Below are 15,071 nucleotides of genomic sequence, written 5' to 3'. Positions count from 1 at the left end.
ACTTTCACAAAGCTGCAGGGTAAATTTCTTAACATGCAGCTATATACTTCTCGACACCTACCCAGAGTTTTGAACGAGGATATCCCCTCCTCTGACCCATGCTCCATGGTCATTATTTTTGAAAGAGATTAATCTGTCAATCAGGGCAGCAACTCTGGGCTTTTCAGGGTCTGCATCTTGATGAGGTCGAAACCTGTGACAGATGAAAACCCAAACGCTCAATACAAGATCACTGTTTGTTTTACACGTATCATATATATTGTCCTGAGAAAGTCTGGAACATTCATGCTCATCTGATGGGCAAAATCCACTCTGCTTCATTTTTGTAATGACAGAGCCCCAAACCAGGTGCATCTCTAGTTCTCTATTTCTCTCAAGTCTTCAGGGCATAATAAAGCAGGAACACAAAACTTCTCTTTTCCAGTAACTCTCACAGGCTTTTGCTCAATCTCTCTGAGTTTCTTTGGTTGTATCTCACCTCCTTTTATCCCCTTCCTTTTTGCCCTCCTCAAAGTACTCTGCCCCAACTTGTGCTTCAGCATTAATGTGAAAGTTTGATGGAGGGTATTAAAAGCTCCTTGGAAAGATACACAGGGCTACTATGCACTATAGGAAAAAAAGGCTGAACGCTTGCTTAACTGCTCCTTCAAATCTTTCAAAGTCTTCTGATGTTGGGGAGTGCTCCTTCTTCAAGCACACCTGTGGTAGTTTTCTATCCCAACCCAGACACTGCATGGCCACCAAGATGGTCTCGTATGGTAAGTTATAGTTGAAGTCTGTTTTAGACAACAGGAAGAAACAACCCGATTAATGACTGGTGGTAGCTTTCACTCAATTATCCTCAAGATTCCAGAGAAAAAGCAATACATTAAAAAAAAATACAAAAATGCATTTTGAGCAGGTAAAGATACATACGCCTCTTATCCTGATCACCTGTACTCTAAATTGGATCTGCCCTGCTCATCGCCAAGAGAAGAAGGGAAGACTGGATGAATGTTTCTTTTTGACAGTCCCAGTATCCTCAATTCTTTAAATCCCTCCAGTTTGGTTTCATGCACAATGACTAGTGGCCTTATGTAGAAACAGAGTGCCTGTGTGGCTGCTATGCAACATGAATTTCACCTCATGCACAAGTTTTTTGCTTACTCCATTGATGCCCTGTCAACATACTAGTGGTTCTCACAGGGTATTCTGCCCCTTGTATGGTCCTCTTGACTGCCTGCTATGACTGAAGTAATCTACAAGGGTTAAACGGGTTTTCTGCCAAAACTCTTAACTATAAAGTTAAATTCCAAATCACAAATTTTACTACCAAAACTGGGAACCTTCCTCTCCACATCTGCAACTATGACTTAACTACATACATCATAAAGACAGGTCCATCAGAAACAAAGATAATCTTGTGAACTATATTTTCAGTCCCAAAGCTTAGATGTCAAAATAAAAATGTTGACAGACACAGTTCTCTGATAGTGTCTTTTGACCACTATTCCAGGCTATTTTACTTGAAATTCAGGAGAAGATTAACCAGGGACAGTATTTTCGTAGACTCCCCATTATTTTTTCTCACTTTGTAAACTAAAGGAAATGTGGTTGATCGTACTGTCTCTGCAAACAGCCTTCAGTAAAACTGTATCACTGAACTATGATCTCCAAGTCCAGAAGGTACAGCAAGAAGCATTCAGCAGCAGGAAAGGCAAGTGGGTGTATTACTTGACTCTATTAAGCCTTTTTTTAACAACTATTCAAAAATCAGTCACAAATCAGAAGAGTAGATTTTAAATTAAGACTTCACTTTTAGCAGCAATTTCAGAAAATACTTTGGGCATGCGGTAGAGCATGTTTAAAATTATGTCTTCTAGGAGGCTGAAAACTACCCTGAGTGAGGGCTCAGCCAACTCCTTTAAGGCTTCCCAAACTGATGAACAAATGAGGAAAAAGAATATATACGAACTTAGGTTTAAGTTATTATTTATAAATAATCATATTAGTTTAAAAATGGTTTTCTTCATATGATTCTAAAGAGATTCTCAGGAAATTGCCATTTTTCAGCCACTTGAAATCCTTTACCTTGCATTGTTGTCCAAACAAAGATATTCTCTGGGATCATCAACGCTAGCATTAGTTGTCTTAACGCCCTTATCAATGAACAAACCAGCCTGAAACAAGCAAGGAAAGAAAACTTATGCAATCCAAAAGTAATGACAGAGTAAACATTAAATTTCTAAAATTTAAACTTTACATTGCATTCAATACATGTATTAGAAATGCTTTAGATCTTTCAGTTTCACTTTTGTATTCAACATGTTTTAATTCCAACCTGAAGAAATGCTCCACAGTCCCAAACATACTGTTAACACAGCTTCTACAAAAGAGTGCATCGTTTCTTGGTATCCCAGACACTCAACAGTAAGGCAAAATCAGTTTCACTTGGTAAAATAATTCAATGGTGATTCTGAACTTTATTAGATTTAATAATAAGTTAGATGGCTTTGTAAATGTCATTACACATATTTTTATATATATATATATATATATACACACACACACATACACACAGAGCAGCTAGATTACAAATGAGAGAATTAATTTAAGGACTTCAACTTCACTTAGCTGAATGTGCAAAAGATAATAATGTCACACTAATAAAACAACACTGAATGCTTGTATCTAGGCTGAGTCTTTTGATAAAATACCAGTATGGAATACATGGAAATATGGAAATATGGAATATTGCAATATGGAAACACCTGGGTTACTGTATTTTAGAGACTCAGGGAAATAAGTCACAGCTATTGCAGGAAGGTATTAGATGAATCACAACTGTAATAGACTTCAAGGGTCAGCTTTCTTCAGAGTAGAAAATGATCCCATCGGTAAAAGAGAAGCATCTGAAATGCTACTGAGAAAATGTATTTCATTAGAAGTATTAATTGATTTTAATTCTTTGCACCTTATGAGTGTATTAAACACCGTGGACACTCAAAATGGGGCAAGAAACCATACACACGCTGATAAAACACACTCTACAATACCTAGACAGAATCCTGCAGTTCAAACACAGCATGAATCCATCACTTAATTGGTTTAAAATGTAAACAGACAAGCTGTCACATAGAATAGTTACAAAGAACTTCAAAAAATTTTTAATGAGATAATACATTACCTTAAAATTAGAATGAACCCTGTTGTTATAGAAGATTCCTAGGGGTGTAAGCTCTGACTTGGTTTCAATGGCAAAACTATGAGAATCTCCTGTCGCAACCCGGTGGAACAGATACCATATTCCAGCATCCTGCAAGTAAGGAGAGAATGACATTGCTTATAAATGAGTCTGATACTACCATCAGTGCTGATGTACCTAATCAGAAAATAAGTTTATGGTAAGTTGAACTTCGATATTTTAAGTAAGAAAGTGAATAAGAATGTATCCCAAACTAACTGTGCACCATGGAATATACTTTTCCAAAATAAAGCCTACAAACAACTGCTCAGTGAGAAAGTAGTTCAGAAATAAAGCTATATTCTAGTGAATAATAGGTGCTAAAAAGTATTGAGCCTCAATGAAGCCATGCAACATCACACATTTAATATCCTCTAACATTTCAAGCCAGAAAAGTGTCAAAGTTAACATTAACTTTTTGCATTTCAGTTATATTTCATCACCCACACTTGATTTTCCTTTGTTTATACCATTTACAATAAAATTCGCAAACCCACCTCCTCTCCTCCTTACTGTTACAGTCTGACTAAGGTTTGTTCATCTCTGCTTACATTGGAATTTAATGACACAGCCAAAAACCCCACAAGCGCTTTCAGAAGGCAAAAACAAGCACATCAAGAAGTCTGGCCAGTTCAGGGCACTGTGCCAGTAACATGTAGTAATAATTTCAGCATCTGTTCATTTTCTCCACTTCTTCAACATCTCTGCTCCTAAAGAAGCTGTCAGCTAAATGAGACCCATAGAAATTCCCCTTTCAATCACATCTGGGTTCACAAGAGGTAGCATTGTGACAGCATATGCATGGAAGACACCTACAAATATGGAAAATTTTGCCTGACCACATGCTCTGTGCCCTTACAAAATAAAATAATCTTTGCACAGGCAACAGTAAAGAGTTAAACAGTAGCTGTGCACTCAGCACTCCATCTCATGAAAAAGTCATCATCTTCCTGTTCAAGAAATGTGGATAAAGCCAATTCACTCTGGCTTAAAAGATTTCATTCTGAGAACATACTCATTTTCCAAACAGTCCAGGAAATTCTGCTTCTCAGTAACATATTCTCATCTGTAATGATGACACACTTTGACTTCTTGGTGATTAACAACTCCAAAGCAAATGTAGATGTTCCATCAATAAAAATATGAAAATCTTACTTCACATGTAATTAAATACAGCTCTGTGCTTGGCAGACTCAAGTAACTTTTATCCAAAACATGTTCTAATGTTTGGAAAAAAAGTTTAATGAACTTAAAAGCTCCTTAAGCACTCCCAAGCATTAAGAAAAATGGAAAAGGCTTTTCCCCCCTCTTATACAGCTCAAACAAAAGAAGCATCTATTGCTGATACACCCTTACAATAGGCTTCATTGTTTAATTAAGGAGTTGTGAGAGGCAATGCAATTATGTTTTTTACTTGTCAATTGTTACAGTTTATACCAGCAAAAGCTCTACAGAGGAGAGTTTGTATCAATACAGTTGAAGTGTTCCGTTTCTGAAAGTTATGTACTAAACTGTAGTCCAATTGAAGTGTATTGGAATTGCAAAACTTCTTAAAATCCACAAATGCTTGCTCTGACCATGCACGTTCTGGTAACAAAAGAAGTATTTACTGGGATATTGCAGAAGCAGAAAAAGACCTTGCAGGTTTTAACGACCACATCAAGTAAGCTGTTTCCTTTAACTTAAATATTTTTAATCCTATTCTATTAATAAGTTTATTATGTACACTGACATGCATATTTTACTTCCAGCAGTGGACCCTCTACAACAACAATAATATTCTCTGCCTTCCATTCCCATTGATCTCTTCAGAAAAATCCACTCAAAACCATGCACAGCTCAGTCTCTCATCTGATGTAAGGCTGGCTCCAGCCTTCTCCTCTACAACATGTACTGATTAGGTCAGCTTTACCTCACAAGGAGCTGCAACAAGAGATCTGCACTAATATAAAGTTCACAACAAGCAAAAGCATGTCAGCAATTACTGATGGGAAACAAATGACTAAAAAATAACAATAGAAGTGTTTTAGCTGTTTTTCACACACTGAACTTTTTTTTTAGTAATTTTTCATTCCAATGACTACAACTATGAAGATGCATTTTGCAGAGCAATCACACAGTAAAATCATGACAAACTGCAGAAAATATAGACGCCTTAATATGAAATACCAGAGGCATGGGTAGTTTGTGTTGAAATACATAAAAACGCCTCACCTGTGAACCTCCTGCTGCATTATTTATAAGATGATTGTTAGGATGAGAAATCCAGAATGTTGAAACTGCCCTGAAATATTATTCAGAAAGGAATTATCATGGAAAAGCTCTAGCTCCTACATAAGTATCTCCCCTTCATAACGAGCACACAAGAAAAAGCTAAACTGATGTCTGAAATCACTACTTCACATATGAAAAAAAAAACCAACCACCCTCCTTTTCAAACTAAAACAAATGCTTTTTTCTTAAGTCCAATGTGCAATATTTAAATATTGTTCAATACTCTGTGCAGTGAAAAACTGTTTTAATAAGCCTCTACAAGAGATCAGCAGTATGCATAAAAACTAGCAGTGACAAATTGAGAATGTGCATGTCTTTATATGGAAGTAAAGATGCAGACTTAGAAGTCTATTGAAAAAGTATTGCAGAAATCAATAATCTTCCTACAAAATCTACTCTTATTTTTTTCTCTTTAATAAAAGACTTTTTTTTTTTAATACCACTACTATGTGAACTACATATAAGGTGTCTGCATTCATTAAATTACATAAAACAATGTCAAAATTGTCAAATTATTGTCAGAGTATTGTGAAAAGATCAGCAGGATTTTAACTGCTGCAGTTGGTTTGGTTTTACTTTTTCACCATGAAATACTCACATGCAGTCTGTGGCTGGCACTGGGACATAATTTCCATACACTTTACCCCTAATACTAATACACATGCTGCTGTTTCTATCTGTAGGAAGAAGAGTGCCTGGTTTTGTGAGTAGCCCAAGGTTGTGGAAGAAAGTATTCCTCTGCTCAATACCATCTTCTGTGAAGAAACAGTGACCTAGTGTGTCATAGCCAATGGTGTCCTTTATCTGCAGAAATACAAGTTCATTATGTCAGCAGCAATAGCATTTACTCAATTTTACTTGACAAGTACCATTTAGTTTTACTATCTTGGCACAGCTGCAGAGTGAAGCTTCAGTATCAGCAGTTCAGATGATTCAAGCATAGTTTTATTTATCCCTTACAAACACACTACTATGTCTTGAGAGCTTAGCTGACTGGTGAGATCTGTTTAAAATAAGTTACTGTTTGCACTTGTTCATTTATTCATTGTAATAAAAAAAATGCTGTGCATCAAACTCAAGAATGGAGGGGACTATTTTTACTCTAAATGTTCTTTATAACATTTATTTCAACATAGTATGTTTTACTCTCCTTGCACCTACCAGCAAGCCATTAGTTCCATGAACAGTCACACATCTGGAAAAACAGTGATGAATCGAAAGACCTTCAAGGTAAGTCTTAAAACTATAACCTCCTTTTTCATCCACATCCCCACAAAGGTGAAAGTGAACAGGGTAACTTCCAATCTGCTGCTGGCCCATTTGCTTCAATTCCAAATATGAGAGATGAACAGATGTAAAATTCTTCAAAATCTAAAAATATAATGAGAAAAACAGAATGAATAACCAACCATGTGCTTTTTAACAAATGGAAACTTACGTACACAGTTACCACAGCCCAACATAATACAAGTTAGAACAAACATTACTGTCTTGCTCTATACCCTGCCTTACAAAATAGTAGGCTTCATAAATAAACATAAAAGTTAAATCTCCACATCGCTAAACCAGAGCACTTTTCACCAAACACGTTGCCACTCTTTACCATTTGGCCTTTACCAGCTAGCATATCAAACATTCTTTACGTATAAATATGTACTGTTCAAATAAACAGAAGACACCTGCATTAGCGTCTGCCAATAGTGAAGCTGTACCAGCATAGTCCACCTGGGATAAGCTTAGTTGAATGAAATCAGAAACTAATAAAGATTCAAAGGAACCTGTTGAGATACTTGGTCCAACTGCCAGCTCAGCACAAGGCCAGCTTAAAAGACAGCTGCTCAGCACACTGCCCAAGAAATACCTGCAGCCACAGAGATGCTAGTGTGATGTCAATTGGTTCTTCCCTTTCATTTTCCTGTTACCCAAGCAGAACTTCTCTTGCGGAAGCTTGGTCCCACTGCTTTTGTCCCATCACCAGGCACCTCCAAGAACTGCTCTGGCCTCTCCGCTCCCTGAACACAGCAATAAGATCCCTCCTCTCTGCCTTCCCACACCCAACACTTTGTTTTCTCAGCCCCTCCTCACTCATCACCACCTTTACTGGACATACCCTCATGCATCTACATCATCTTTGCAATGGAAATCCCAAACTAGATACAGCACTCTAGAAGAACTTCTCTATTAAGGAAGATATGAAATTGCCTTCAGAATCATACAACTTCACAGTAAAACTACATAATACAAAGTAAAACCATAATGGCACTGTAGTGTTACGGAAAGCAGAAGTATTCTCTTCCACCTAACCCGCTATGAAAACAGAAACCAAGTGCTACAGCTAAACAACAAGGAACTGAGAAAAAAACTTTTGTTATTTCATTAACTTACCTGTATTGCATATTATAAACAATAACCACTTTATGTTCTTTGTGTTTTAGGGAAATTAGTAACATGGGCTTTCCCCCTCCACTTCCTGAATTGCACTCCTAAGGTTTGTATGCCTAAAATATAGTGATGGTCAGGCATCCTCGAGATCTCTGACTCTTTACATTTATAAGCACTAATGCAGGCCTAAGACTACAAACTAATGCCTCTCTTTACTGCCACCAAGCTTCATTTTATGCTGCAGTCCCAGTGACCAGCAGAAAATCCAGGATGAACAAAACCCCTAAGGCTATTAACATTTGCTAGTGCCTAGGCTTCCTCTGCTAGAGTATGCAAGACTAACTTAAGACAAAAATACTTTTAATGCTGAAGTCTAGGTTTGGCAGCAGACACTCAGCTACTCTGAACAGTCTCCTGGGAACAGTATAATGACTTTGATGACTCAAAATGTTTGTTTTCTGCTCTACCTTCCAGACATCTGAGGGGTGTGCTGTATTTGTGCTATTGTGGCAATCAAGGTCACGCTTTGCAAGATTCACAGCTTGTCATTAACTTTTTTCATTACATTATCTTAAACACAAAAGAGTGCCTTGAGCCCACCTACTTCTCTTCCACAGAACCAAAGCTGCCACACAATAGGGAAAAGGCGTATTTTCTTTCCCAATTATGTCCACCACTATAAAATTAAAATCTGCATCCAAATATATGAGAAAGAGAAATTTAAACTGTGATGAGCACATAATGAGTACAATTACATTTGCATTTGAAATACAAGGTCTCGAACTTCTCCAGCATCAGTGGAGGGCTGATAGACTGCTTTCATTTAAAACGTAAGTGAATAAGAGTTTAAATATTAGTTTCAAGAATATTACTTTCCCTCAGATTTCTTTATGTTTACGGCAATACAAGACACTAAAAGCAGTTTCCTTTACATAATTTTAGTACTGTCAAACAAAATAAAATAAATAAACTGCCATGGTCCGATTCATTTTCTTTCCTCTCCATGACCCTGTAATGTCAATTTCAGATAAAAAAGATCTCTAGGACTCAATGCTTATGACTCGGGAAAGAAGAACGGAAGTGAAAGCAGGGAAGACAGAGAAAAGAGACTTTATTCTAGAATATCACAGTATGTACCTACATGAATGTCACCTGTAAGGTTCAATCCCTGCCATACAATGTTGTAACATGTGCTGGATACTTTACATTTCATGCACTGATATCCCTTCCTCTAATTCTGCAGACTTAGTCTTGATGAGTTATATCTAATTTTGGGAAACCTAAGAATGAAGTCATTGCTATGCAAAGCACAGTACAAACTGATGCTTTAATTTTCCACACCTCTCCAAGTTTAGCATTAGTCTTTTCGTCCTCAACATGCCTTTACATGACAGAAATCTACTTTAAAATATTTTTCAGACCTTGATATGTCCACCAAATGTATCGTAATTGAAGAACTGACAGTCCTTTTCATGATAGCAGGTATTTTCTATCTCCCCCTTGATTAAGATGTTCCTTGTAAGAACTCCGACTTCTGCCCTCATGTCCACTCCATCAATAACTTCTCCTACATGAGGAAACTGAGGATTTTCTGTCCAAAAATAGTTTTGAAGGGGGAGGAAAAAAGAAAAAAAGAGTTGCCATTGATTAAAAACAAAACCAATTTATTTTATATAAACAAGCTAATTGTAGCCACAAAACCCAAGCATTCTGATACCTTAGCATGCTATTTTTCTTCGGTTTTTCTTATACCAAGGCACCCGAAAAGCATGTAATCATTAGGTTATGAACATTAAATTAGCTAATACCAAGCAAATGCCCCCTTTCCAGACTGCAGCTGACTTAATGATAGTTAAGCATCTTGCAGGACAATGAATCCAGTATGCTACTCTGCGTTTCCTTCCAAAACAAAGTGCTGATCATGTATCTATCATTTTAGTAAGGCAAACTAATCCTAAACAAATCTCAACACCTTATTTGCAAGTGCATCTTAATTTCAGTCCAATAGTTTCTGAACAAAATGTATAAGAAACAAGGAAAAGTTTAAAAGAATACAATATATCTAGAAAACTTTTAATGAAACATAGATGCAGATTTGCTTTGAAAGAAAAAAGACCATGTCTGTTGAGCCTCTTCTGAAGTGAAGAACTGAAAATGAGGCCAAAACATCTTCAAAAAATACTGTATGTCTCCCTCTGAAAGAAAAAATGATTTGCCTTCCTAACTAAATCCGCTTTTTCCTACGTAGCTATTCTGACAATGCATAAACTAAAATTAAGGAGAACAAGATACTCTGTTTTTACACTGTTCTTCCAAAGAAACAATCAATTTTTTATTTGCTCATTTAAACTGAGAAAATTACCTGGTCCTGTAAACCTTAAAAAGCATTTATGTGTTTATTTTTTTAAATGTTTTTTTCCTCTTGGGTTTTTCCTTCAGTTTATTCATTCTCTGAATACAAACTATTCAAAGCTTAGAAAGAATACAAACCTAAATTTTCATTACCACAATATGAAGCAGAATATGAATATGAATACAGTAGTATTAATTCTGCTGCTGAGGATTTTAAAAGACAGTAGTCATCTGTAAATGGTACTCCACTCCTCTCCTTGAAGGCTTACCTATTGTTTCTCCATCTATTTGACTAGCATGCATAAAGAAAGAGCAACTAGGCCTTGTAAAAAAAAAATACTTTTTAGTTTTCATACTACAAAGGGGCCTAAATAGCTAAAAATTTAGCAAAAAACACAGAAAATTTCAAAAGATGGTGAGTTCTTCAGCATGTCGAGTTGGTCATTCCACAGAAAATACGTTCTTAAAGGAACGAATATGTATGGTGATTTGGGGATTTTTGAGAAGTGTCTGTTACTATGAAAAAGTAAATTTGATACTGGGAATGAAATAAAATTAATATGGGTCAGTTAATCTCCTTTAACATCTTTTAAAGATTTACATATTGTTCAGATACTATTTATTTACAAAAAAAAAAAAGATTTTGTATTTTATGCCACATTGTAAAACTTGCAAAAATAAACTTCATACTGCAACCTTCAAATTTAGCTTGCTCTTTAAAATACTGTGCTCAGTAACACACACAACGTGAGATACTTAAGAACAAAGACCAAGAAATGTCACGCCTGATGACGCTAAGTCAGCTCTGCAGTTTCACACACTCCAGTATTCTCTGACACATAATAAGGTGAACTTAAAACCGTTTTTCCATAACCAATGTAGTAAAACATACCTGACCCATACTAACAAATGCTGTGGGATGCAAACTGCACTACATAGTGGACATACAAACTGGCAGTCCCTTAAGACATGGTGGAACAGGAAAGTTTGAGGGCATTCAAAGAAATCTTCCGAGAATAGGGAAAGAGAACAGTGGTTTGAAGAAGAGGAAGTCACATCATACAGAGGCAAATGGGACAAAATCAGATCTTGAAGAGCACCGATCACCTGCTGCAAACTAATATTACAAAACAGAAGTAGTTAGTTCGTGCTGCAAGCTGGCATTGCAGCCCCAAAAGAAAGTGAGAGGGGCTGCTAATGACCTGTGGACAACCGGGGAGGAGAGTGCTGGCACAGAGTGGTAGAAGGAAAACACAAACGCTTGCAGAGCCGGGGAGCCAGTCTCATGGGAGGTTCTTGTGAAGTCAAGCAGAATGACTCAGATAATAAAAAAGGAAACGGTCAACAACATGCATGACCATTTTACGCACATCACACCCAATGGAAAAACAAACTGCAAATACTCAGGGATATCCTGTGTGAGCAGAGGTTTGGAAGTGCCACTTATTTTATAACCATTTTGCTGGATGGAGGAGGAACTGAGGGAGAAAAAAAGAGACAGGTTCAAAGACTGCAATTTTCTTCTTTCTCCCCTTTCTTTCCACTTTCTCAGAAAAAATTATAATCATAATACTTCAAAAGATGGGAAGGGCATGAAAGGCAAAGAACCACAACAGCCATTCAAGGATTTATGAAGAGAACAGCGAAAAAACAGAAAGGAGCCAAGAAAGGAAAACAAGCATAATCCTCTTGGAAGAAAACTGAAGCACTCAATGAGCCTGGGAAGAAAGGAGAAATAAAAACTAGCTGTGAAGCAGACCTGATACTACACATTGCAATTTTACAGCAAGGAGAAACAGAGAGATAGGTGTTCTTTATTGCTCCCACCTGAAAGGGACTGTCTGGGGTGTACTACTGTGAATATGTATTTCTCACAAATATCTAAATGGTTACTGCTCTCATACCTTTGACTTTGACCTGATGCTTAGTACACTCTGGGCAGGGAAGGAGGGTGAATTCCTCCGTTTGATACATTGAATAGTCTGTGCTTGCAACCACAATCCGGTCTCCAGGCTCCCAACTACTAACATCATCTAGAAGATTCAGTATCACTCCACCTACAGCTTCTACCTGGAAGCCTGAAACTGGGACACCTAATAAAAAAGAAAAAGTAAACACAACATAAGGTTATATTCACCTTTGTATGAAACCACCTCCAAGAAGATACTAATAAGAATCATATGACATTGCATAAGCTTCAAAGCCCTCAAGTACAATTCTGCTCTGAAATGTGCCAGTGTGAGATACTACAACAGCCTGCTTATTTCTCTAATGAAACAAATGGAAAAGATGGAACTAACAGTGACAGGAAAAAAATCTATGATTTTATTTTTATAAAAACTTGAATATCACGTGGCAACAATTTGTAGGTCCAGCTATCTTCGCTCATTTCAAATGACATTTTTCTGCCATTTAAAACTCTACACATGTAATCAAGGACATGTCAAAACAAAGTAGGGGGACTTTCCTTTTTGTTCACAACAAATAAAACAATTTGGCAGGCTAAATTATACACACATGCTATTTCACTGCATTGTAAGTTCAGCAACTCTTACTTACTCTTGACCCTAACTCTACAGTACCAGCAAGTAAAAGATGTATTTAGTTAGATTTTTTTAACATATATTTCCACAGGGCTGCAGTGAACACTAAAGAAATAGTATCAAATATCTCAATTATTTAACAAGTAAATATCACATTAACTTAAAAAAACTATTCTGCTGAGGCAAAACCAACACTGTTTAATAATTCTACAAACAAAAAAAGATGGCTGTCCATGAAAAGCAAAACTCAGATCAAAGATATCTTAAATGCAAGTATTAATAAAGGATAAAAGCAGTGGTGGGCCCTCCTGGCTCTTCATACCACAAATTCTAGTTGGTATAAAAAAAGCTGCCTAAAGTTAGGCATCAAACAGCAAAACAAGGTTGTAACAAAAATAAAACATTTCTATTGGCTTCTACCAAATTTTCTTTTCAGGAACATAATAACCATGTGAGAAGCTTAGATTAAAAATATACATGAATTGCAAATTACTAAAAGAAAAACAACAAAAAGCCTGTTTCAGTCTTTTATAAAGCTCCTTATCTCTATCCAAATCCATTAAAAATGAAGGCTCCTAATGTTATGCTGTTCACATAGCATATATAGATTAAGCAAATAGGTTGTACTGAAGAACTGTGTCCTCGTACCTCATCCATAGCAAGAAAAAAATTAAAGCAGCACTCAGAAATTTAAATTACAACCAACAATTCTAATGAAAAAAACACAGACAAAATTCTTTACTCCTTCCCTCATTGTAGGATTTCACAAAATGCTTTCTTACCATCATTCCATTCACTGTAAGCTCTCACAACAAACTTCTGACCATCCACTGTAAAAAATTCTTTCTGAGCAAGAGCTTTACCACCAGTGCTGTGATTTTCATAGTTTCTCACTGATTCATTACAGGAAGAATTTCCACCACCTATGACACCAACAAAAGCCCAGGCTTGCCTGTAAGAAGTGGAAGTAAAAGTTTAAATGGAATGGTACTTAGCACATTCTTCACAAACAGGTAAAGGATAAAACAAGGAACACAGAAGTCATAAATAATCCTTTTGCTGCTTGTTCTTTGAAATCAATTTTAAAATGCAAATTCAAAATGCAAAATAAAAATGGGTAAACCTCATTAAAAAGAAACAATTTAAAATTATTACACATCCTACATAAAAACTGACAAATAAAAGAGCTCTTAAAGGAGAAGACTTTCAGATACATTTTTAGTACAAGAATCAAGAAGACAGTTTTTTCCAAAAGCAAATCGCAAGAGATGAGCAACAGAAGTGATAAAGGATCTGCTCCCAAACAGCTTTACCAGGGCATTGGAAGACTAGAAGCCAGTGCGGATGTATCTGCTGCAGCCTGCTACTGTCACAGCTCCGCAGCAAATGGTAGCCTGGAGCTGTGGCCAGGAGGCCCAGGTGACTGCACTTTCATCAGGCTGTAAGGGATGGACACAGCCAGCAGCAGCTGCTGGTGATCAGTGTGCTGGATGGCCAACACCTTCTGGGTCTTTCATGATACTCAGACCCAGAAAACAACCCGTATTCTGTTATACAACCATTCCATGAGGGATCATCAATATTTCTGAAGGCTGAGACCACGATTTTTGCTTTTTTCCCCATCTGTTGCCCTTCACTCAGCTGGATGCCTACTTGGTTGAGCATCTAATCTACATGGAGCAAGGAACTGTCCTGGATGTATTTCCTGTTCCTACAGCTCTGTTCAATGTATCAAAGGCTTTGGAAATTAAAAACTAACTGCATGCCACAGAAAGCTGCTACCAACTTCAAAAAACAAGACTATTTTGCTCTCCTTCACTGCTCTGTAATGCCATAATTATGTGTGTACAGGAAGTAGTTGAGATCATCTATTAAAAAAATGAACAATTTTTCATCATTAAAGTTGAATCATTCACCCCAAGTGAAAACAGCATCAGCTAGCAGGACTATAGGCTGTTGCTAATGATGGAATCAAAGTTCAATAGTAAAACCACCTTCAATCCAGTTGTCATTTTTCAGTTCTCTCACGATATTCCTATTGATTGGGATTAAAAGGCCAAATGAAACTGTTCAGTATTAACCTGTTCATAGCAATAGCACATACTGGGCCAGCTTCTCAGAAGCAGCAGCAAACAAGCTGAATATTTCACATGCCAACACTCAAAATAAATATCGATATTTTAATGCATGATATGTTGCAGGAAGAAGAAGAGGAGAAAGAGGGATGTAATTGAGTAGTCATGTCCATGTTGAAACCTCCTCCACTAGCTTTACAGGTTTAACAAAATGACCCTTTT

General features: G+C 36.8%; 1 protein-coding gene across 5 annotated transcripts in view; it reads right to left on the bottom strand.

Annotated features, from left to right (window-relative positions):
* Positions 1–15,071, bottom strand: part of CEMIP2 (cell migration inducing hyaluronidase 2) — a 49,298-nt gene that overhangs the window by 12,573 nt on the left and 21,654 nt on the right. For 4 of the 5 annotated variants that reach the window (XM_054054203.1, XM_054054204.1, XM_054054202.1 and 1 more), the window contains exons 5-13: positions 13,557–13,726; positions 12,136–12,324; positions 9,301–9,470; positions 6,659–6,868; positions 6,096–6,301; positions 5,438–5,507; positions 3,167–3,295; positions 2,071–2,159; positions 62–193 (exon numbers count right to left, since the gene is read on the bottom strand). In XM_054054203.1, coding sequence (XP_053910178.1) covers positions 62–193; positions 2,071–2,159; positions 3,167–3,295; positions 5,438–5,507; positions 6,096–6,301; positions 6,659–6,868; positions 9,301–9,470; positions 12,136–12,324; positions 13,557–13,726 — 1,365 coding nt within the window. Of the gene's footprint in view, positions 1–61; positions 194–2,070; positions 2,160–3,166; positions 3,296–5,437; positions 5,508–6,095; positions 6,302–6,658; positions 6,869–9,300; positions 9,471–12,135; positions 12,325–13,556; positions 13,727–15,071 lie in introns of those variants that run through there. The other variant, XM_054054206.1, reaches the window with a different exon arrangement.

This window comes from Cuculus canorus, chromosome Z (assembly GCF_017976375.1).
Source record: "Cuculus canorus isolate bCucCan1 chromosome Z, bCucCan1.pri, whole genome shotgun sequence".
Taxonomy (NCBI): Eukaryota; Metazoa; Chordata; class Aves; order Cuculiformes; family Cuculidae; genus Cuculus; species Cuculus canorus.
The sequence above is the reverse complement of the archived record's forward strand: the minus strand, read 5'-3'. Positions and strand labels throughout refer to the sequence as shown.